The sequence below is a fragment of the Hypanus sabinus genome, chromosome 7, assembly GCF_030144855.1.
Source record: "Hypanus sabinus isolate sHypSab1 chromosome 7, sHypSab1.hap1, whole genome shotgun sequence".
NCBI lineage: Eukaryota > Metazoa > Chordata > Chondrichthyes > Myliobatiformes > Dasyatidae > Hypanus > Hypanus sabinus.
In genome coordinates, this window is record NC_082712.1 from 31828066 (window position 1) to 31852855 (window position 24790).

General features: G+C 41.5%; 1 protein-coding gene across 2 annotated transcripts; it reads left to right on the forward strand.

The window, feature by feature from the left end:
* Positions 1-422: 422 nt before the first annotated feature.
* cfap96 (cilia and flagella associated protein 96) lies at positions 423-21338 on the forward strand. 2 transcript variants are annotated; one of them, XM_059974386.1, is made up of 7 exons: positions 424-792; positions 5069-5288; positions 6228-6365; positions 7623-7692; positions 12615-12773; positions 14736-14902; positions 17180-21336. In XM_059974386.1, the coding sequence occupies exons 1-7, from the start codon at positions 693-695 to the stop codon at positions 17229-17231; spliced, it is 906 nt and encodes a 301-aa protein (XP_059830369.1). In that variant the 5' UTR covers positions 424-692; the 3' UTR covers positions 17232-21336. The 2 variants fall into 2 exon arrangements, with proteins under 2 accessions (XP_059830370.1, XP_059830369.1); XM_059974387.1 differs by lacking the exon at positions 12615-12773 and having other exon boundaries at positions 423-792; positions 17180-21338.
* Positions 21339-24790: the final 3452 nt, after the last annotated feature.

The window sequence follows — 24790 nt, forward strand, 5'->3', positions numbered from 1 at the left end:
AAGGAACTTTTTTTTAAATCCCAGAAAGACATTCAGTTCAGAAGCAATTAGTAGTCTTGTCAAGGACACAGACATCCAAAATCAAAACAGCGCAATATTATTCAAAAGCCAGACTAAAGAGGGCAAGCCTCATCTCAAAACTTTAGATACATCATTTCCTTGTGTATTATCCTTGAAACGGGAACCCTCTGGATGCAACCAAAAGCTCAAAGGGAGAAAAGTAATGTCTATATTTTTCTCATGTTCAAATCTGGGATAGATACACCTTTATAATTAATAGTATACTGATAATAACTTTGTAAACTAAATGATTTAAATTTTGATCTCAAGTGATTGTATTGCTATATTGAACAACTTCTGTTTGTTTTTGTTACATGCACCCCTGTTGTAAAATGGGCCGCACATTGCCAAGGTGATGGAATTCTATAAACAGTCGCGCGCTGTCGGGAGAGTGCGCGCTGTGGCGTTGGCTGTCAACTTTCCTACTAAGTTATGTTGTTTCCTAAAAGAAGAAAAAATAGTCCATAAATAAGTACACCGAACACGTAGCCAATATAAACCTAATGGAGATGTGCCGTGCGCGTTAATCGGTCACTTCTTTGTTTCCTTTGTAGGTCCTGTAACTGTCAAACTTAAGCCTTTTCGCTGCCAACCACAGTAATTCCTGGCGCCAGTCTCATCCAGACGCAACCATGCCTGGAGACTCAGGAAAAACTGATATGGAGCGGATCGGCCTCTTTCAGGAGATGCCCTACATCACCGTTCAAGATCCCTACGCAGATGGAATGCCAAGTAAGCGTACATCTCAATTTTAGTCATGTTTGTTTTTTTACACACTGGGAATGAGTACACAGCTCCGAGCTGGGTCTAAGCCACATTTGACCTCAAGTTTATGCTTTTCTGCCATCCAGGTTAGAAAATAGTTCTGATAGCATGGCTGGAGTTACAGATAACCGCAGACCTATGGTACAATATAGCAGAGCGCTACAGCCTCATCACTGTTAGTGCTAACGAACCCTCAGTACCCGCACAAATCATGTACCAGCCTGCAACCCCGGCTAGATCCCATTTCTTAACTTAAGATGATTTCTGTTTTGACAAAGGCTGCGGGTGGTTTGAGAGGCGTCTTTTAATGCGCTCCTGAATACACCTTCCTTTAAATTTGTTTAACTTTGCTCCAATTTGCAGAACAGGTCCATAGCAAGTGCCATTTCATTGGCTCTTCACTCAACACTGGAACAGCAAATGCATCCTTTATCAGCTACAGTTCGGCATTCTGTGCTATTGTCCCCTCAAAACTAATCAATAAGCTTCAAGACCTTGACCTCAATACCTCCTTGTGTAATTGGGTCCTCGATTTCCTCACATGCAGATCTCACTCAGGATTGGTATCAACATCTTCTCCACAATCTCCATCAACACAGGTGCATCACAAGGCTGTGTGTTTAGCCCCCTGCTCTACTAACTTTACACTAATTGACTGTGAGGCCAAGCACAGCTCCAGAGCCATATTTAAGTTTACGAGATACCACTGTCATCAGCAGAAACAAAAGTGCTGATAAAATAAGCTGCTGAGAGTTGTAGAATTAGCCAGCACCATCATGGACACTAACTGCGGAACTATCCAGGACATCTTCAAGGAGCAGTGCCTTGGCAAGATGGCATTCAATATTAAGGATCCCCACCATCCAGCACAAGGAAGGAGATACAGAAACCTGAAGGCATGCAAGCAGCGATTCAGAAGCAGCTTCTTCTCCTCTTCCATCTGATTCCTGAATGGACATTGAACCCATGAACACTATCTCACTACTTTATTTTTTTATTTTTTATTTTTTACACACTACTTATTTATATATACTGTATTTCACAGCTTTTTTTTCTCTACTGTCATGTACTGCATCATACTGCTGCTGTAAAGTTAACAAATTTCACGACACATACTGGTCACATTAAACCTGATTCTGAATCATCATATAGGAGGGAGACTGAAAGTCTGGCTAAATGATGAAACAGCAACGTCTCTCTTAATGTCAGCAAGACCAAAGGGCCAATTATTGACTTTAGGAGAAAGGAGTCCATTAGCCAGTCCTCATCAGGGGATCAGAGGTGGAGAGGGTCAGCCACTTTAAATTCCTCGGGTGTTATCATTTCAGAGGACTTGTCCTGAGCCCAGCACATAGGTGCAATTTTGAAGAAAGCAGAGTTGTGCCTCTACTTCCTTAGAAGTTTGTGAAGATTCAACAAGACATCTAAAACTTTAACAAACTTCCATTGATGTGTGGTGGAGAGTATATTGACTGGTTGCATCACCGTCTGGCATGGAAACACCAATGCCCTTGAATGGAAAATCCTACAAAAAGTAGTGTATATGGCCCAGTCCATCATGGATAAACTCCTCCCTACCATTGATTACATCTACACTGTGTCTTGTCATAGGAAAGCAGCATCCATCATCAAGGACCCCGATCATGCAGGCCACGTTCTCATGTTGTTGCTGCCATCAGTTAGAAGGTACAAGAGCCTCAGGATCCACACAACCAGGTTCAGGAACAGTTATTACCCCTCAACCATCAAACTCTTGAACCGGTGGGATAACTTCATGCAACTTCACTCACCCCATCACTGAACTGTTCCCACAACCATGTTCTTGATATTTATTGCTTATTTATTTATTATTAATATTTCTCTATTTTTTTCTTTGTGTTGGCACAGTTTATTGTCTACTGAACATTGGTTATTTGCCTGTCCTGTTTGGTGTTGTCTTACATTGATTCTATTGCGTTTCTTGGATTCACTGAATACACCCACAAGAAAATGAATCCCAAGATTGTATATGGTGACATACCTGTCCTTTGAAAAGAAATTTACTTTGAACTTTGAGTGGTGCTACCCTTGGGTCTACTTGCATTGTAACCACAGTAGTGAATGCTGCATAATGGAACAACAATGTTTGTGATTCTCATGCATTTTAAAAAAAATTTAGTGCTGTGTGTCTTAGAAGACTGTAGATTGAAACCCATCTCAGAGATTTGAGCCCAAAATTCTTGAAGCTCCAGATCAATTTTGAGTACTGTTTCTAGAAGAGCTATTTTTCAAATTATTCAGGACACTGGAGTCACCCCTGTCTTGTTGAGCATGAAAGAGCCATGGCACTCTTTCAAGTAACTAACCAAAAGCTTTAATTACCTAAAAACATTAGTGAACCAAATAGCTCACATGTTCCTCATAATATTGGTGTTTGTGGGAGTTGTATAGAAATTGGCTGCTGAAGTTCATACAATTTCAACTTACTTCATTGGATGCAAAATACTTTGGGATTACAGGAAAGACATTATATAAATATATATGAGCATACAGACAATAGCAAGAATAGGCCACTCTGTCGTTAAGCCTGTTCTGCCATAAATTAAATCATGGTTGATCTATTTCCATCCACATTCCCAGTGCTCAGATAACTTTTGTTTATCAAGAATCTATCTACTGCCTTAAAATGCATAGAACACAAAATCATCTTCAGCTCTGATTATTTGGGAGACCCCTTTAATTTTAAACAGTTTGAATTTCTTCCATAAGAATAAGCATTTTCTCCACATTCATCCTGTCAAGATTTCTCAGGATCAATTTCTTTAATGCTATGGACCAATACCATTAAGTAAGGGGTCCATAGATGTAAATCAGAGCTCATGGCATTGGGGGCAGGGTTTCAACATGGATAGAAAACTGGTTGGCAGATAGAAAGCAAAGGGTATCAGTGAATGGGTGTTTCTCGGACTGGCTGGAGGTGACTAGTGGGGTATCACAGGGCTCTGTATTGGGACCACAGCTCTTTACGATTTATGTCAACGATTTAGATGAGGGCATTGAAAACTATATCAGCAAGTTTGCTGACGATACTAAACTGGGTGGCAGTGTGACATGCGAAGAGGACGTTAGGAGAATACAGGATAGGCTGGGTGAGTGGGCAGATACTTGGCAGATGTCATTCAATGTGAATAAATGTGAAGTTATCCACTTTGGAAGCAGGAACAAGAGGGCAGAGTATTGTCTGAACGGTGTAGAGTTAGGTAAGGGAGAAATGCAAAGAGACCTAGGAGTCCTAGTTCACCAGTCAATGAAGGTGAATGTGCAAGTGTAACAGGCAGTGAAGAGGGCAAATGGAATGTTGGCTTTTGTTACAAGGGGAATTGAGTACAAGAGCAAGGATGTCCTTTTGCATTTGTACAGGGCCCTGGTGAGACCACACCTGGAATATTGTGTACAGTTTTGGTCTCCAGGTTTAAGGAAGGACATTCTGGCAATTGAGGAAGTGCAGCGTAGATTCACTAGGTTGATTCCTGGGATGGAAGGGCTGTCTTATGCAGAGAGATTGGAGAGATTGGGCTTGTACACGCTGGAATTGAGGAGATTGAGAGGGGATCTGATTGAAACGTTTAAGATAATTAAAGGATTTGATAGGATTGAGGAAGGAAATATGTTCCAGATGTTGGGAGAGTCCAGTACCAGAGGGCATGGATTGAGAATAAGAGGTCAGTTATTTAAAACAGAGTTGAGGAAGAGCTTCTTCTCCCAGCGAGTTGTGGAGGTGTGGAATGCACTGCCTCGGAAGACGGTGGAGGCCAATTCTCTGGATGCTTTCAAGAAGGAGCTGGATAGATATCTGATGGATAGGGGAATCAAGGGATATGGGGACAAGGCAGGGACTGGGTATTGATAGTGAATGATCAGCCATGATCTCAGAATGGCGGTGCAGACTCGAGGGGCCGAATGGTCTACTTCTGCACCTATTGTCTATTGTCATAGATCCCAGGGTGGGAACCCCTGCTCAGGATAAATGCACATCTTCCCTCTCATTGCAATCCAAACTAGACTATTTAAGTAAAAAAGCTACAGTTTTATCTTTTTTGAAATCTCAATCCTTCCATGATGGCCATTACTACATGCAGGATGCCCCCTAAAAATTAATTTGTGTTAATTGCTTTAACATGTTTCAGTGATGATAATTTAATTTGACACTCTGTGAACTTGTGGTTACCAGATGAACTTACTGCTTCATGTCTTCTACTTTAAGAACCCTTCAATGAGTCTGCTTATAAAGGCAAGCAAATGTTGTCAAATGGCCCTAAATCAAAATGTGCCACACAGGCAGGATACTTTAATCCTGAATTTGTGAGGATCTTTGAAAATGAAAGCTATTCTGATAAGATTAAGTTAAGAAGACAAGCAAGATTGAAGTCGACTACAAAGAACCTAGGTGGAGTTTTCTTTCCAAGTCAAGGTGCCAAAAAGCCGTAAGTTTCCAATTATTATTTTTCATGTCATTGCACAGAATTTACTCCAAAATCACTTGTTGTTCAGTCCACTGACATTTATCATCTAATAGACGTCTGCAAGGGTTTCTGTATCTCCTCCCAACCTGACCTGACCTCTCTGTATACCGGTAGTCCCCACACAACTATATGGATGAAGTAAATGCCACACACATTTCCTTCATATTCCCTTGCCATTAAATCAAAGGACAGGAATTTGTGACCTGTGCCTCTAAGAATTTCTGTTAAACAAAGGCTGTATAGATTGAAAGTAGACAAATACTACATTTAAATTAGTGGAAGGTAGCCAAAATGAAATAACCAGTACTCTCTTCTAGGTCACATCATACATTTTCTGCTTTGTTCTTCTCTCCTTTCTGCATTTACTCTGCTTCTTAAAGCTTCATGGCCCAAGAGTTATACAGACACATTAAAGATTTCTTTCTGGGGTCTGGTAGTACTGTGGAGATTGGGGAAGGGTTGGGGAAAGTGCAGTTCCAAAATGAAAACTGGACTATCAGGCCTATAAACTAATTTATTTGGGAGTAATCCAAAAGCAGTGCAAAGGAAAATGTTTCTATCAATTTCATATCATTTGCTGAAACACCATTCAAGCAAGGAAGTACTAGGTTGCTTTTTGGAATGATGCAGAATGTTTAGTGAATTGTCATTATTTCACATCAGAAAAGATGCATTTTCTATGACTTGCCACTGAAATAATGCCACAGATTCAGGTACACACACTTAATTCTAATGAATGTTTGCTTTCGCAGTTTATGTAAAATGGTGATCATTTTCTGGTGAAATAATTTTCCTACTGTCCACTGATACTTATGTTTGGTAGTTCAAGTTGTTTCACTGTGGCTAATGTAACACGGGCATTATATAAGTGTTTTTACATGCTGCCTTGACTTTGTTTAGTTGCGGATTGGGCACTTACTATGGAACAATCGGTGGTTCGTTTGAAGCATTCAGTGGGTTGCCACGGGCAAAGCCACCATTTGTCCCAGAAAATAAAAACATTTACACCAGTCCTGGGAAACAAGGAACTGGATATGGGTGAGAGAATACTTCATGATAATTAAAATATGATGCAGTATATGTATTTTAATTTTTGAATCTAATCATTACTGCCTATGATCAAAAGCATTTAGCACTGTCCTTTTACTGAACTGTCTTCCCTGCTACCTGTCTTGCTTTGACTCTTTCCACCAGGCATAGACATGTGCTGTTTTACACGTCTACAGTGAAGATCATTAGTTTCAGAACAAGGAGAGGAAATTCCCAGCTGGACTGCAATTGTGCAACCTTCTGGTCCCCTTACTTAAGAAAGAATATACAAGACCCTGGAAGCAGTTCAAAATAATGTAACTAGGCTAATTCCTGGAATGAGAGCATTGTCCTTTGTTACAACCAGCTATAGACGTTAGAGCTGTAATCTTTGAAGCTTAAAAAAAACAAAGGGGAGTCTTACTGCTCCTGAAGGGGCATGAAAGAGTAGATAGATGTTCTGTTGTTTCCACTATGGGGGTGGGGTGGGGTTGAATGAAGGGACATGGGGGCATTCATTTTAAACTGAAGTGCATAATAAATACTTCTCAGAGTGAGTGCGTGGAATTCTCTAGCCTAGAGGGTTGTGGAGGCAAATGTATTGAGGATATTTAAGGAAGAGGTAGATACATTTCTGAAAGATCAGAAATAGAAGGCAATAGAGAACTGGCACAGAAAAGGAATCACTTTGGTTGTCATAGATGACCTAGGCCAAAGGGCTTGTTTCTGTACTTTATAACTCTATGAAGCCTGACACAGCCTGCTCTTTTTTCCTTATCTTTCTAACTTGAACTTGCCTTTGTGATTTCCATACAATGTATTGTTTGGCAGGATATTTTTAAATGGTGACCAAGAATGGTGTTTTTGTTCATTTTTGTTCACTCCATCAAGAAGGCCGAGGTAAATGGTAGCTGTCTCATTGCCTTTGACACAATGGTTCATCCCTGACCTGATGTTTGTGTGGACTCTGCATATTCTCCCTGTGACCAGATGGAGTTTCATCTGAATGCTCTAGTTTCATTTCTCATCCCAGTTTGGGAAGTTGATGAGCAGATGGGGAGAATAAAAAAATGGGAATAATGGTGGATTGGTGTAAATGTGCAGTTGCTGATTAATACAGATATGATGGTGGAAGAGTCTCTTTCTGTGCTGTATCTCTATGATTCAGTAGTAATTCTGAGTAATAGATAAATTTATATAGTAGTAATGCATATTGCAGAAATAATTGCCTGAAGCAGGATGTATTATTTTGAAATATGTCCACAGGTATGCTCATCTTACTATAGGAGAATCATATGAACACTCTCCAGATCCCTATACTATAAAAAGTACAAAGGTACTGTTAATTGCAACAGATTTATTTCTGCATATTGATAAATTATAATTTTTTTAAAGTTGTATTTGTTTTTACTTATAATGAATCAAAAGGAACTAAATTAATATTTGTATGTTGAATTATCTGTAAACTGTATCACATTAATAACTTTGATAGCATTAGAGAAGGTATAAACATTTAAGAGAATTTTACCAGGGTGGAGGAATATATTGATGAGGAAGGATTTCCTAATGTTAGGTTACGCACACAAAATGCTGGAGCAACTCAACAGGTCAGGCAGCATCTGTGGAGGGAAATGATGTCTAATGGAAGGTCTCGGCCTGAAACATTGACTGTTCCCTCTATGGCTGCTGCCTCACTGCCATGCTCTAGATTTCCAACATCTGCAGAATCTCATGTCCACTAAGTTCAGTTAGTTTTCTTGAGTGGCCTATACAAGGTCAATAAAAAGGACATGCTCAGCAGAGAAATCTGTAATCTGGGGACATGTACAGTACATTTAAGGTAAAAAGTAAAAGCTCTCAAAGGAGTTGAGGGTTTTCCCCATCTCCACAAGTAATGGAGGTTCTAAAGCTCACTATTTAAAGCATGATGAAGGCTAGGCCCCTCCTTGAAAATACTTTCTGGATGAACACTTGATAATCTATAACATACTGGAATGGAAAGTAGGATTTGTCAACTGACATGAATGTGATGAACTGAATGTCCCTTTTTTCAAGCCATAGATGTTTATAGTTCAAGACTGTTTCACCATCAGGCCTCTCCTGTCTCCTCCAAATGACCTAAGATCAAAACTACCAAGATAAATAGATCAAATGAGCCAGTTCAGTACTGCACTGTTCTCAATTAGGTGTTCAAATGTAAAGACTTTGGCGGCAAAATTACAACAGGTAACTTGTTTCCATTAGAGCTGGCACACACTAGTATTTCTATTGATCGTTACTTTGTAACACCGACTATGCATTGATAAGGAATACAATGGATTAACAACACATGCATATTTTCAGAGAGATGGAAGAGGTCACAAAGAAATCCAATACCATCTTCAAAACCAGTATTTGAAATGGGCGAAAACCTTGCACCCCATTCTTTTCTGATGCCATTGGCTGATGAAAAGAAGATAGCTGTCTTAGCTCAGTGGTGTTAGACATGTGATATAGTATCGACCATTGGATTTACTTTCCTCAAAGCTTTTACTCCAATATGGTATGCAGAATTGAGTACAACTGGTGGCCAATATTCATGGGTGCATTTAACTTTAATGACTAGAACCAAACTTCTCCCCAGTTTCAAGTCAAGTCAGATATTAATGGTAAGCTCTTATTAGAATGGTGAGAGAACCACTCTGACACTCTGAAGTTTGGTTTGAAACAGGATGTTTCAACAGCATGGTGAGTACGGCAGTTATCACATGGCTCTAGTGGCCCTGAGTTCTGATCTCCAATGCTATCGGAAGTTGGCATGTTTTTCTTGTTTCTGAATAGGTTTACTCCCAAGTGCTCTGGTTTCCTCCCTATATTCCCAAAATACATTGTACAGCTGGCCAGACCCTGACTTCAAATTAAAAATCATCTCTCTCAGTGCATTCACACTCTACATGGTCAAGCTTTCATAAGATGAGCAGAAATTACTCCAACCTCAATACCATAAAGGCCAAAGTCATCCTTTTCCTTTTCCGTTGCAAATTCCTTTCTTCCTTCACCTCACATGCCTGTTTTCCACAAGCTATCTGAAATTCATCCTGACTGTTTGTAATTTTCGTTTTACTTTTGATCCTGACCTAATCTCCCCCAGATCTCAATGTCATCACTTAGACAATCTACTTTCATCTCAATACCACCTAACCCTGATTCAACCTCAGCCTATCTCTGGTGAAGCTCTCATCAATGCCTTACTACTTCTGGACCTGTATTTCAATTTCCATTAGATTTCCCTTTCTTCCTTGACTTCTGTAAATTTGAAGTAATCAGAAAGCCTAACCAAGTCCTTGTCATATTGGGGGCCAAAGGGAGTGGACCCAAATGCAAGACAGATACTGAACTACCAGGAACAGGACTAGGCATGAGAAGGAAGCAAGGAAAGTGGGGAAGAAAGGACGCTGGACATGATACAGGCCCCAGACGAGAGAAGGATTCCGGGCCTGGGCTAGGACTTGACCAGGACAGCAGAACCAGGACATGGAACTGGGAACTAGAAGCCTGGGCTTGGACTCCGAGCCAGAGACTGGACAAGGACCCAGAACCTGGGCTCAGACTCCAGAACCAGGCGAGGACAAGACGAAGCTACAGGACGGGACGAGAGACTCCTGGATGGGACAAGGGAACCTCAGCACAGAACGGGAGAATCTCAGCACTGGGCTGGGCAAGGTACTCCTGTGCTGGGCGAGGCACATGGACATGACGAGAACCCAGAGCCTTGGTCGAGGGAGAACAGGAACACAGAATACAGAGCTTGGGTCGAAGAAGGACAGGAACTTGGAACACTGAGCCAGGACCCCTCCTTGGGTACAGGGACTCATTACACAGAACATGACAAGACAGATACCAACGCTAGGTAGCAGCAAAACAGCCCGACCTACCTAGCAAAGGCGTGGACACAGACAGACAGTTCCAAACAGGGCAAGGCTCCAGGCAGAGGCGAGGCGGGGCAGGGCAGGGCTCCAGGCAGAGGCGAGGCTCCAGGATAAAGGTGAAGGGAAGGGATATAGACAGAAGATTAGGACAGGAACAATCCAGCAGCCAGAGGCTGACTCCTGAAGCTATTTAGCTATTTAGCTATTTAGACCAAACAAGAATCACCTGCCTCAACAGAAGGAAATCTGCAGATGCTGGAAATTGAAACAGCAACACACACAAAATGCTGGTAGAACACAGCAGGCTAGGCAGCATCTATAGGGAGAAGCGCTGTCGACGTTTCGGGCCGAGACCCTTCGTCAGGACTAACCGAAAGGAAAGATAGTAAGAGATTTGAAAGTAGTGGGGGGAGGGGGAAATGCAAAATGATAGGAGAAGACCGGAGGGGGTGGGATGAAGCTAAGAGCTGGAAAGGTGATTGGCGAAAATGATACAAAGCTGGATAAGGGAAAGGATCATGGGACGGGAGGCCTCAGGAGAAAGAAAGGAGGTGGGGGGAGCACCAGAGGGAGATGGAGAACATGCAAACAACTAAATATGTCAGAGATGGGGTACGAAGTGGAGGAGGGGCATTAACGGAAGTTAGAGAAGTCAATGTTCGTGCCATCAGGTTGGAGGCTACCCAGCCGGTATATAAGGTGTTGTTCCTCCAACCTGAGTATGGATTCATTTTGACAATAGAGGAGGCCATGGATAGACATATCAGAATGGGAATGGGACATGGAATTAAAATGTGTGGCCACTGGGAGATCCTGCTTTTTCTGGCAGACCGAGCGTAGGTGTTCTGCGAAACGGTCTCCCAGTCTGCGTCGGGTTTACGCTCGGTCCGCCAGAAAAAGCAGGATCTCCCAGTGGCCACACATTTTAATTCCACGTCCCATTCCCATTCTGATATGTCTATCCATGGTCTCCTCTATTGTCAAAATGAATCCATACTCAGGTTGGAGGAACAACACCTTATATACCAGCTGGGTAGCCTCCAACCTGATGGCATGAACATTGACTTCTCTAACTTCCGTTAATGCCTCTCCTCCCCTTCTTACCCTATCCCTGACATAGTTAGTTGTTTGCCTGTTCACCCTCTCCCTCTGGTGCTCCCCCCACCTCCTTTCTTTCTCCTGAGGCCTCCCGTCCCATGATCATTTCCCTTCAGCTCTGTATCGCTTTCACCAATCACCTTTCCAGCTCTTAGCTTCATCCCACCCCCTCCGGTCTTCTCCTATCATTTTGCATTTCCCCCTCCCCCCACTACTTTCAAATCTCTTACTATCTTTCCTTTCGGTTAGTCCTGATGAAGGGTCTCGGTCCGAAACGTCGACAGCGCTTCTCCCTATAGATGCTGCCTAGCCTGCTGTGTTCTACCAGCATATTGTGTGTGTTGCTGCCTCAACAGAAACTGGGGAAACCCGGAAAACCTGGAATAAGGAGCATGACCAGAATGCGGATTTCACGGACCGGACCATGACAGTCCTAGTTTGCACCATGCCCCGATCCTTTATTCCATTGTTCCTGCTTTGTTTTACTTTGAGGAGCGAAAGGTGAAAGTGTGTTGGGAGGAGGGGTGGTGCAGCTGGATTGTTTGGAGTGTACAGGTGGAACAGAATTTCCCCTTAGAGATGGTCAAGGTCCTTCCAAATAGCCCTCCATTTTTCTTCCTAATTTTTAAAGTTGTAATTTGTGATTTTACTTATTAGGTGTAGGTGATTTAGACGGGGTTTGAGGAAGTAGTTGAAATCTGAAACAGAAATCTGACCGCAGTTGAAATCTGAAACGGTTTACTTGAGGAGTAGTGGAGGCCGGTATTATCACAATGTTTAATAAATATTTAAATGGGTACTTAAAAGCTGACAGCATAGAAGGCTACAGACCAAGCACCAGAAAATGGGATTAGTATGGATAGATAGTTGAAGACCATGTGAACACAGGATGGATGTGTTTCCATGTTGTAGGACTCAACAACTCCACATCATATAGCATGCTTTGTGTGTGAAGATGCAGGTCTCTAACTATGGTGAGTTATAGCTATATAAAAACATGAGGTATATGTAGTTAAAGTGACCATTAACAATGAACTCAGACTGCCAGTTTGAATTGAGAACATTTCATTCTACATCTAAAATAAAAACACTAATCCAGTCATCAACTTAAGGACTAAAAATGCCTTCAACAGCATGAAGTGTTAAGAGCTTTCTTTTTTCAAGTACTAACTGCTTTTAACACTATCCATTCTTCTCTTCTGCTTTGGTGAATTTTACCTTTTCTGTTCTATTTCTGTAAAATCTTTTGCAGAAAGATACTTTCCTTGGAGGGCCATTTCGACTGAACCTTTACCCAAAGGATTACTTTGACAGTAACCCTTACAGCAATGATAAGGCTTTGCCTCCAGTGAAACCTGCACCAGTAAAGAAAACAGAAGTTCCATTTAAACCAACCTCTCCTGGAAAGTTGGTAAGCGTGGTATTTCATTACCTTAGTTAAAAAAACAAAATGCTAACCAGCAGTACAGTACACGGATCACCACTTGAGCCCAGCAGAGAGGCATGAGGTTGCTGAGTTTTTTTCAGCAATTTACACTGGGCAACCTACACATAGACCCTGTACCAGATTCAATCTGGTATCCAATCCACAACCTCATTCATTTCAAAGTAGATTTTGCAGTTGCAAAGAATGAAGATCAGTATAGGATAAAAATTTTAAATCCTATAATATTACTTCCTATATTCACATCCAAATCATTAACGTATATAATTACCAGTAGGAATCCCTGCACCAATTCCTGTGGTAATCCACTGGTCACAGGCTTCTGATCAAAAAACGCAACTCTTCACAATCTGTCTGCTATTAACAAGCCAATTTTGAATCCAGATTGCCTACTTCCCTTGTATTCAATCAGGTTTAATATTTTAATTCAGTTTCCCCTGTACAACCTGGTTAAAGGCTTTACTGAAGTCCCTGTAGGCAATATCAACTGCACCACACTCAGCAATACATGCTGTTTCCCCTGAAAAATTCAATAACATTTTTCAGCTGGAATCTCCTCTTAACAAAGTGATGTACAGTATGCTTAGTGGCCTCTTTAGTCGATACACCTGTACACCTCATTAAAGGTTCAAAGTTCATATATTATCAAAGTATACAACTCTGAAATTCTTCTTCTCCAGAAAGCTACAAAACCAAGAAAGAAGAGATGAGCAGCATGAATATCAATCCCCCAAATTTCCCCCCCCTCACAAAAAAAAGAACAAAACCAGAACAGGCACGTTGCCCCCCCACCAAAAAAAAAATCCTCTTCCTCTGCACACAAAAAAACCCAAGAAAGATCGGGTGAAAAGCACAATATAAAAACAATAAAACAATAGTCTAAGTTCATATTTGTATCCATATCCAAAATGCAGAAAACTTGGATAACATTCTCCAGACACAGTGACAGCCTCTCCCCTCTCTGGCAGCAGAGTAATCCTGAGTGATCAAAAGGCAGTCTCTCTACACCGGCAGCAGAGGATCCCATCAACGATCACCAGGCAGGCTGCCAGCGCTCACCTTCTACATTTGCCTCAATGTTTCAATCTCCCTCATCGCTTTAATTGGTGAAATGGAGTCGAACATCAGCTCGTGCCCCATCCCGCATTCTCCTCACCTTGAGGTTTACACACACTGCCTCTGCCTCCTGGAATCCTCTAAGAGACTACAGAGCACTTAAACAACCAAACGATCACCAAACTGCAAATCACAGGCTATAACAGTTCCAGAATCACAATCAAGATGGAAAACAGATGTAAAAAAACATAAAACAAGTGAAATAAATGGTTTCATGGTCAATACAGAAGACATCAACCGTGGGAGTGTTGTATGCAGGTGCCATTTTGACCAGAAGTAATGCAAGTATCTAATCAGTTAGTCATGACAGCAACTCAGTGCATAAAAGTATGCTAACATGGTCAAAATGTTCAGTTGTTGTTCAGACCAAACATCAGAATGGGGAAGGTATGTGATCTAAGTGACTTTGAACCTGGAATGATTGCTGATGCCAGATGGAGTGGATTGAGTATCTCAGAAACTGCAGGAATTTTCAGCAAAGGTCTCTAGAGTACAGAGAATGATGCAAAAACAAACAAAATAATCCATTGAGGGTAGTTCTGTGGGTGAAAAAGCCTTGTTAATGACAGAGGTAAGAGGGGAATGGTCAGACTGGTTCAAGCTGACAGGAAGGCGACAGAAACTCAGATAACCACTTGTTACAACAGTAGTGAGCATCTCTGAATGCACAACATGCTATATCCTCAGAATCCTTGAGGATTCTGTCAGCAACATCTGTTTAAGTTCCATATTCAATTTGGCTTTGAATAATATCTTTGCTTGTTAACACAATCTAAAAAAGGTGTTAATAGGGTTGTTTCCATCTTGTTTCAGCCTGGTGGTATGAAGGCTGGCACGTTTGATGAATACCCATCCCATTTCAGTCCTTTAGCCAAGCCTTCAAAGGTGGATCCAAAATCTCGTGAACGTTTAATTTTCCATCCCAACCCAGGACTTAAGAGCAGACCGATTAAAAGTGTTCTTTTGGCAAATGTGAACAGGTAAAAATATTGCATAATTTGCCAGTCTGTATGTATGTAGGATATATAAGATATAAGCAAAAGTTATGGACAGGCTTTTGACTATGGGCTTGTGTAATAGTGATGATCTCACCTCCGATTGTTTCAGCTTGGGTATTAGTAGGAGATCTTTGGACAACAGTGTTTCCAAAACATAGGCAATAGGCAACCCCATTGGCCAATAGTTGTAATGTGTCTGACCATACCTCATTGCATTTTGCTCACCTCATGTTGTGTTTCATAGTCATGAATCTATTTTCTTGGTGTCTGCAGTGTCAACTTCATTGCAAGAGCTCATCTTAGCCATTTATAATATCAGACCAATGCAGTGCAAAGTGCTTTAGTCAAGAGAGTGATGCACTTTACTGACAGCTGAAAGTTTTATTACTTTTGCAGCAGACACAGTAGGCTGCAGATGCTGGGATCTGGAGTAACAAATAATCTGCTGGAGGAATCTGGTTGTGATGCAGGGTTTTGACTTGAAGCATTCCAGAAACTACTCAACTCTCTGATATCCAATAGCACCTTATCCATTTACTAAGCTTAGGCTGTATGGTAGGAGAGATTTTCTAGCATTTCCAAATCTCTGGGCAATTGAAAGGATTCACTTTGTTTTACAACCTTTCAACAAAAGACCCCACTCCCTGAATATACATAGACTGTGTGAGAACATACTTCGGAACTCATGAGATATATGTGAAATTCTTAAGGTGCAGTTGTCCGGATGTTTTAAGAAATAAACACACATCAGTACATTTTGAATATTAAATGCTTCTTTCATTGATAGTGGCCTGTTACAAATGCCCTGAGCAAGAATGAGGGCATGTATGCCCTCTTCTCACTGTTACCATCAGGAAGGAGGTACAGAAGCCTGAAGACACACATACACACACTCAACGATTCAGAAACAGCTTCTTCCCGTCTTCCATCTGATTCCTAAATGGACATTGAACCTATGAACAATACCTCACTACTTTTTGTTTATTTCTGTTTTTGCACGACTTATTTTAACTTAACCATTTAACATGCATATATATACTTACTAGAATTTGCTTTTTAAAATATTTATCATGTATTGCATTGTACTGCTGCCGCAAAGTTAACAAATTTCATGACATATGCTGTTGATATTAAATTTAATTTATTAAATCATTGAGGCAACCATTAGGTCTTAGAGCCTTAGTGTCTTTTAATTCTCTGGAAAATGCAAGAGTAGATTTGCAATTTGTTTCAGATCCTGTTAAGGATTGGTCTCTCTGGAAAGTGATGAGGGAACAGAATTCTATGGTGCTTCTGAAGCTTCAAGCTGTTATAGAGAAAGTTAGAATCAGAATCAGGTTTGATGTGATCACCTGCATGTGATGTGAAATTTGTTAACTCAGCAGCAGCAGTTCAATGCAATACATAATGTGGCAGAGAGAAAATAAATAAATAAACAAGTAAATCAATTATGTATATTGAATAGATTTTTTAAAAAACGTGCAAAAACAGAAATACTGTATATTATATATATTTTTTAAAGTGAATTGGTGTCCAAAGCTTCAATGTCTATTTTGGATTGGGATGGCAGAGGGGAAGAAGTTGTTACTGAATCGCTGAGTGTGTGCCTTCAGGCTTCTGTACCTCCCACCTGATGGTAACAGTGAGGAAAGGGCATGCCCTGGGTGCTGGAGGCCCTTAATAATGGACAGTGCCTTTCTGAGACCCTGCTCCCTTAAGATGTCCTGGATACTTTATAGACTAGTGGCCAAGATGGAGCTGACTAGAGTTACAGCCTTCTGCAGCTTCTTTTGGTCCTGTGCAGTAGCCCCTCTATACCACACGGTGATGCAGCCAGTTCATAAGAAGATGGTATTTTATTGACTTGGGAGAGCACGTGGGAAAGTTAGAATTGACAATTTATCTCTTTTTAGGCTAAGGACCTAGTGAGACAAATGCTCAATTTCTTTTCTTCCATTTTTTATACTGTATTTCCTTGTTAATCAATGAACTATGGCCAGAGAACGACGTTATGTACAATGAAGACAGAAATGTGAATGAAGAAGGGACTATTCTTTCACATCTCTAAACAGTATTTCAGGATCTAAAAACTAGTACCTAACTAAAAGAGGAAACTTATTCTTATTTTTAGTTCAAGAAAACAAGATGACTAATTTCCCAGCAACCAAGATTCCAAAAACAATGGCTTGAAATTTTATTCATTATTTGTATAGTGTCTGTGAGATCTTAACTAAAACATTTTTATTACTCTCTTTTCAGGGTAGTGAACAGCATGAACTACAAGAGCATTGATCGTATAATGTCTTACTAATGGCAGGATAAATGTCCTGCACAGTGAAAACGAGGTTCTTTAATAAAGCAATCTTGCATTCAGTATGGAGCTGATATGCATACTCCAGCATGTTCCAGTTCTTCCTCAATCAAACTGATTTAAGCAACATGGAACTGGTGGAAAATGATCAATCTCAATTAACCTGGTGAAATTTATTTTATGTGAAATATTATGTTGCTAAACAATACAGAATTACTTAAGCGTTTTTGATCATCTTTGTACTATTTCTTCTTATTCTTTAAGTAATGATTTGAAACAGTTCCAGTTACTTGCTCTATTAGAGACTTCTGAAGTTTAGCCTCATGGGAGCATCCTGCTCCAGAATAAAGCAGATAGTTGACCTGCTGAGTTCCTCTGGCATTTTGTGTGTGTTTCTCTGGATGTCCAGCATCTGCAGAATCTCTTGTGTTTAAGATGTTTTTTCTCATGTGGTAATTGGATAACTGGAATACATGCACGTTTGTATAATGGTTGGCTCACAGCAAAACAGAAATTGGATAGGACAGATAGGTCTGTTTTCAGAAGCAAGAAATTGCAGTTATGTTGGCCATAAAACCATAAGACCATAAGATATAGGAGCAGGATTAGGCAATTTGGCCTATCAAATCTGCTCCTCTATTCCATCATGGCTGATTTATCATCCCTCTCAACCCCATTTCCCTGCCTTCTCCCCATAACCTTTGACACCCTTATTAATCAAGAACCTGTCAAACTCCACTGTACCATGAAGCTTTGATATTTACCATGATTTTGGTCCCGCAGGATATGCTCAAGTTCCGACTGGTTTTTTGGGATGAGTTTGGGAAGCATTTCAAGCAGCCTCCATTGTTATGCAGTTCATGCCCTGCCTGCCACCATCATTCTCACCCCGTATTCAGACCCTAACGAGCTAAGATCTGGAAAGTTTTCCAGGTCAGATTGGGAATTCACACTCCAAGTTACAGTGAGACTTAGACAACATTACTTGGAAGCCGTACTAACCAAAACAGAGAAGTAATACATCCATTATGAATTGTTCTTTTGTTGAAAGTCCATATGTCAGATTGTCTTTGGTGTGATTGGAATGATGCTCTTGATTTTCCTCAGATCAGCAGGACAGGTACAGCTGTTGCATTTCTGGAGATGCAAACTTTCTGCTCTATCTATGAAAATTATTTGGGATTATCTGTGGGTCAACTGCAAATGGAAGAATATCCTTCTCTGCTGAAATTTTGCTAGTCAAGTGGAGCTCCTGGAATATGTTCTGGTTTGAGAGCCCCATGTGTGCAAATATCATTGCGAAGTATTTCTCAAAAGCTATACACTTAAAATACTGACTGTTACAGAAGATCTAAACCATCACATATCTGCTGAGAAGTAGTTTATAGTTAAATACCACCAATAATATGTTAATCTTGGATATCAGATGCCCTTATAGCCTTTTATATCACCATAGTTTAAGTTATGATTAGTTCCAATATTAACTGACCTAACAAAGATATCCAAGTACTTTCCTTCAGCCTGTGTTTGATGCAAATTTGCCATTTCTCCAGCATGGATTTAAGGCTGTGTTACTGTGTTATTGATGCACTATAGATTTTGTTCAGAGATCTTAAATTATTTGTGGTTATAAGGATTATCTTCTAATGCTCATTAAAGGTGCATCAAGCTTTACTTAATGTTTTGAACTGATAGAACTAACTGGAGACACATTAAGCTGTGATTCCAAATTACTTACAAAGCCCATATTTTACAGGTGAACCAAATTTTATGAAAATTCAAACTCACTAAACTTGGCTGAGTGCAGATTCAATAGCACTTATATAAGATCAGTGTATATAAAATTGGTGCTAGATTTGAGAGCTGATTACTTGCTACTGTGTCTCGGTAACCCTACTCAACAGAAACCATTTGTGACATAGAAAGCTAGAAAAAAAAAGACTTTCTCCAAGTTATTCTGACAACAGCTCTCAATCCCATGATCTCTACCACCAAGCAGAATAAGGCTCCAGGCCCATGGGAATGGCCGATTCCACTCTTCTGTTGTGCACTTTGCTGATTTAGAAGTGTAGTTCCCCAGTCCTGAAGAAGGGTCTTAGCCCAGAACATCAACTGTTTATTCATTTCTATAGATGCAGCCTGACCTGCTGAGTTCCTCCAGCATTTTGTGTGTTGCTTTGGAAATATGTCTCTTCTTTTATTATCTCTGGGTTCAAATCCTTCAGCTCCCTTCCATATAACTGTGGGAACACTTCCACCAGTAAGACTACTGGAGCTTAAGAAGGCAGCTTCAGAACAATAATTAGGGAGAAGGAATAAATATTGCTTGTACCAGTGACACCTAGATTCTAAAAAAAGCTTCATGTTTGTTTAAAAAAATCTCAGGTTTGTTTCATTAAGGTTCTTGAAGGCTTGATTACATTTTGGCGAATCATGTGACATTCATTTACTTGATATCTGTTCATTATTTGTAAAATACATTGCATAAGTACCTCAGTCTAATGCACCTTGGCAAATAAATGATGAGAAAAATTTGTTATATTAAAATTACTGAAGCTCAGTTGTTCATATTGCAGAAGAGAAAATCCCTTGGATGTAGCATCTATGACAATAAAATTGTCTTTCAAAATTAGATACTTTGCCAGTTTTTCAAGCTGTACAGGCTTTTTTTCACTTTATTTCCATAGTAAAGTGACCACCTGACCATGAGAAAATGTAACAGCAGGGGAGTTCTAATTGACTTGATTCCTGCCAGTACAACTAAAGAAATTATTTGGTGTGCTGCAAGCTCAACCAACAAGGACTAGAGCTAGCGTTTGAATGATACTGATGTAATTTTATTGGAGGTGTAGTAGGAGGTCTGCGCTGCTCTTTAAACTTTCTGGGTTGCATGCAACATTTTCCGGTACAGCAATAGCTAGTGATGAAACATCTTATAAAATGGGGCAAACGTATTTTTCAACTTATTTAAAGAAGTTTTGAGTGAAATTATTGGAGATGAGGCTGATGAAGATATTTGTGTACATATATAAAAGATTCTTAATCCATTGAAATGATAGTGTGTTGGTTTAGGGAATGATGTAATTTGTACACCACCACCTATACATTAAAGTGGAAAATTATCTATTTTGGAAATAGAAACAGAAAACTACAGCACAATACAGGCCTTTCGGCCCACAAAGCTGTGCTGAACATGTCCTTACCTTAGAACTACCTAGGCTTACCCATAGCCCTCTATTTTTCTAAGCTCCATGTATCCATCCATAAGTCTCTTAAAAGACCCTAACATTTCTGACTCTACCATCGTCGACGGCAACCCATTCCACGCACTCACCACTCTCTGCATTAAAAAAACCTTACCCCTGACATCTCCGTACCTACTTCCAAGCACCTTAAAACTATGCCCTCTCGTGCTAGCCATCTCAGCCCTGGGAATAAGCCTCTGACTAGCCACATGATCAATGCCTCTCATTATCTTGTACACCTCTATCAGGTCACCTCTCATCCTCTGTCTCTCCAAGGAGAAAAGGCCGTGTTCACTCAACCTATTCTCATAAGGCATGCTCCCCAGTTCAGACAACATCCTTGTAAATCTCCTCTGCACCCTTTCTATGGTTTCCATGTCCTTCCTGTAGTGAGGCGACCAGAATTGAGCACAGTACTCCAAGTGGGGTCTGACCAGGGTCCTGTATAGCTGAAATGTATTACAGAATTTTCCTATTGATTGTACTCAAATCAAAATGCCAATTCTCCTTGTTTTCTTAAATGGAAAGAACAGTAGAAAATTACTCTGTTCCTTACAAAAGGGTGAGAAATTAGACTACTTCTGTCATAACTGGTTTTAGTGAGGTATCAATGGAGATGTAGAATAGTCTTTGAATTATCTCTGTTTTCCAGGTGTGGGAATATTAACCAACCAGTCTGAGCATTTGTCCTAAAAACATCTCTGTTTGCTGAAGGGTTTCATCCCAAAAAGTTGACTACACTCTTTTCCATCGATGCTGCCTGGCCCACTGAGTTCCTCCAGCACTCTGTGTGTGTTTCTAGCATTTGCAGATTTTCTCTTGCTTCTGTTTGCTATCTTTAAACCATGTAAAGTTATACTTTTGAAATTAAAAGAAGTACCTGTTTGGAAGCATGGTAAATCTCACCAGGAAAATGTTTATTATCCTTTGACATGTTACCAAAGCATTCCTTTTCCATGAATGTATTAACTTGATCATAGTAATATACCCACTGACCTCGAAAGCCTCATCACTTTGTCCCTCTGTATTGACAAACGCCTTATGGAACGATGCTCCAGATTATCAGCCGGAACCCCAGAACCAGGCTGAATGACCCTCATCCTCAACGCAGTAACTTGTGTGCTTACTGCAGAGCAATTGATCACCAACACATCAAATGCCCACTGTGTCTGGGAAATGGTGCCACTAGGCAGAGGGGTGAAGAGGGGGAAACCTATCTGGTAAGCTCTTCCCAGCCCCTAGTTCTATGTGCCCAGGAGGCTCTGTTGGATTCCAGCGCAGTAGGTAACTTTTAGGATGGACTCTGTGTGGACTCCCTCCCGAGCCTATCTCACCCCTTCTAGATCACGGCCATTGACAGACCTCCCTAGGGGTCTGGGATGGGCAGAGCATGTACATGAGTGTCGGAGAGTACAGCATGTCCAATTCCTCCCCATTGACAACCCCAACAGTCCTTTCATCTTGGGTTACCCCTGGCTCTCCACTCACGACCTTCACTTTGCCTGGTTCACAGCTGAATCAAGAACCCTCCTGCCTGCAACCTCAGCTGAGTTCACCCCGTAAAACTGTGAGAGATGCAGGAAACTCACAACCTATCCAAACTCCCAGAAGAATACCATGACGTAGCCATTGCCTTCAGTAAAGGGGAAACCAGCACCCTGCTGTCTCACAGACCATTTGACTGTGGGTACCAGCACCCCTCGAGACCACCTGTTCTCCCCCTCTCCTGAGACCCAAGCTATGCATGATTACATCACCGAAGCACTTCAGCACAGCTTCAACTGACCATCCCAGTTTCCCGCCAGTGCAGGATTCTTCTTTGTCAAAAAGAAAGATAGGGTTTTCATGCCTATATTGACTGCCATGGACTCAACAAAATCACCATTAAAAATCTTTATCATCTCCATATGATGGATAGTGCATTCGAAATATTCAATAGGGCCCAGATATTCACCAAATTGGATCGACGTAGGGCATACAACGTGATCCACATCTGCCAGGGACATGGAGTGGAAGACAGCGTTCATGACACCCACTCGCCACCAAACAATACTTGGTGATGCCTTTTCAACATTCCAACAGTCCAGGTATTTTCAGGCCTTCATTAATAAGATACTTAGAGACATGATACTTTGGTATGTGTCCATCTATCATGATGACATCCTTGTCTTCTCCAAGGATCCCCAACACCATATCTGTCATGTCTGTTCATTCCGTCAGTGTCTTCTCAAAACCTAGCTGTTCTGCAAGTTAGAGTAATGCCATTTCCACACCCCAGTCATTTCCTTCCTGAGAGTAGGACCTTTCATCCCAAGACATAACCATGGATCCAGCAGAAGTGTGAGCCATTATTGAATGGCCCAGATCATGCTCCCTCAAACAGCTACAGTGTTCCTTGGGCTTCCCTAACTTCTACCACCGCTTCATTAGAAATTACCACCAAATCACTGCTCCTTGCACCTCCCTCACCAAATCACCTACATTGCAGATTAGCTCATCTGCTGCTGCAGACCACTCTTCTTTCAAAGAGCTCAAGAGATTCTCCACCATCCAAAGCCCTCCAGACTTTTTGTGGTAGAGGTGGATGCATCTGACATTGGCACTGGGACTAACCTCTCCCAGCGAGGACTAGATACACCCTTGTGTATTCTTCTTGCAAAAGTTCAACTTTGCACAGGGCCTTTATGAAGTAGGAGACAGGGAGCTACTCACTATTAAATGGGCCTTGGAGCAATGGAGGCATTGGCTGACGGGAAGCACCAAGCCCTTCCTGATCTGAACTGACCAGCAGAACCATATAACCATATGAAAGACCCGCCAACTCAATCCACGCCAGGCTCACAGGGCCCTGTATTTCAAACAATTCAACTTCACCATCTCCTACTGACCATTTCCAAGAACAGAAAGATGGATGCCCTGTCATGATGGTTTGACCCAGCTGAAATGGAGAACAACCCTCAACTTGATCATCTGGGACCTTGAGAACGAGATCCGTCAGCATAAGCCTCCTCTGGCCAACGTCCCTGGAAACCCTATGTACATGCCGGAAGCCATGTGCTCTGAGGCACTTCAGTGGATCTGCTTCTTGCCCTTCTCTGGCCATCTAGGCACCTGATAGACTCTGGATTTTCTGCGATGCTGGTTCTGGTGGTCCATTATGATTGTAGATATACGTCAATTTGTTACTGCTTGCCCTCAATGTGTCCAGACCAAATTCTCCAACCACCAGCCCTCTGGGCTCCAATCTCTTGATGCCTGTGGTCCCACATTGCCATGGATTTCATCATGGTTTTGCCACCTTCTGATGGGGCCGCAGTGATCTGTTGTCCAAGGTGGTCCACTTCATTGCCCTCTCCAAACTTCAATTAGCCATTGAGATGGCGGATCTGGTTCTCCAGCATGTAGTTCACCTCCATGGCTTCTTTGAGGACATTCTGTCAGACCAGGGCTCACAATTCACCTCCCACTTCTGGTGAGCCTTCTGTTCTATCCTCCACATCTCAGAAATATTGTATCTGCTCTGGGCCGAGCTGTCCCATAATCTACACACCTCCTCTGTCACGAGTAAGTCACTCTTGAAGTGCTTCATGGCTACCAACCCCTGTTGTTTCCTGTGGAGGAGCCAAGGTTAATTCCTGGGATGTCTGGATTGTCTTACGCAGAGAGGTTAGAGATACTGGGCTTGTACACTCTGGAATTAAGTAGATTGAGAGGGGATCTGATTGCAACATATAAGATTATTAAGGGATGGGACAAGATAGAGGCAGGAAATATGTTCCAGATGCTGGGAGAGTCCAGTACCAGAGGGCATGGTTTGAGAATAAGGGGTAGGTCATTTAGGACAGAGTTAAGGAAAAACTTCTTCTCTCAGAGAGTTGTGGGGGTCTGGAATGCACTGCCTCAGAAGGCAGTGGAGGCCACTTCTCTGGATGCTTTCAAGAAGGAGCTACATAGGTATCTTATGGTTAGGGGAATCAAGGGATATGGGGACAAGGCAGGAACCGGGTATTGATAGTAGATGATCAGCCATGATCTCAAAATGGCAGTGCAGGCTCGAAGGGCCGAATGGTCTACTTCTGCACCTATTGTCCATTGTCTATAACAGTGGAGGTTCCATCTGCCAGGTTCCTGGTTTGCTGCTACCGGAATGATTGGAAGAGGGCATGGAGGGCCAATCTCAATGCCAACTATGCCTACTGCCACCAGACCAACTGCCAATGGCATCCAGACAGACTACCTTGGTCTGGGGACGAAGTCTGGTGTCCACCTGAGTTCTGCCTCCATGTACAAACACTTGAAAAGTCTCACTCCAGT

Coding starts and splice junctions, on each gene's coding strand:
- cfap96 (XM_059974386.1), top strand. CDS start 693: ATGCCTGGAGACTCAGGAAAAACTGATATGGAGCGGATCGGCCTCTTT. Junction 6,366..7,622: donor AAACAAGGAACTGGATATGG/GTGAGAGAATAC, acceptor ATATGTCCACAG/GTATGCTCATCTTACTATAG. Junction 12,774..14,735: donor CAACCTCTCCTGGAAAGTTG/GTAAGCGTGGTA, acceptor ATCTTGTTTCAG/CCTGGTGGTATGAAGGCTGG.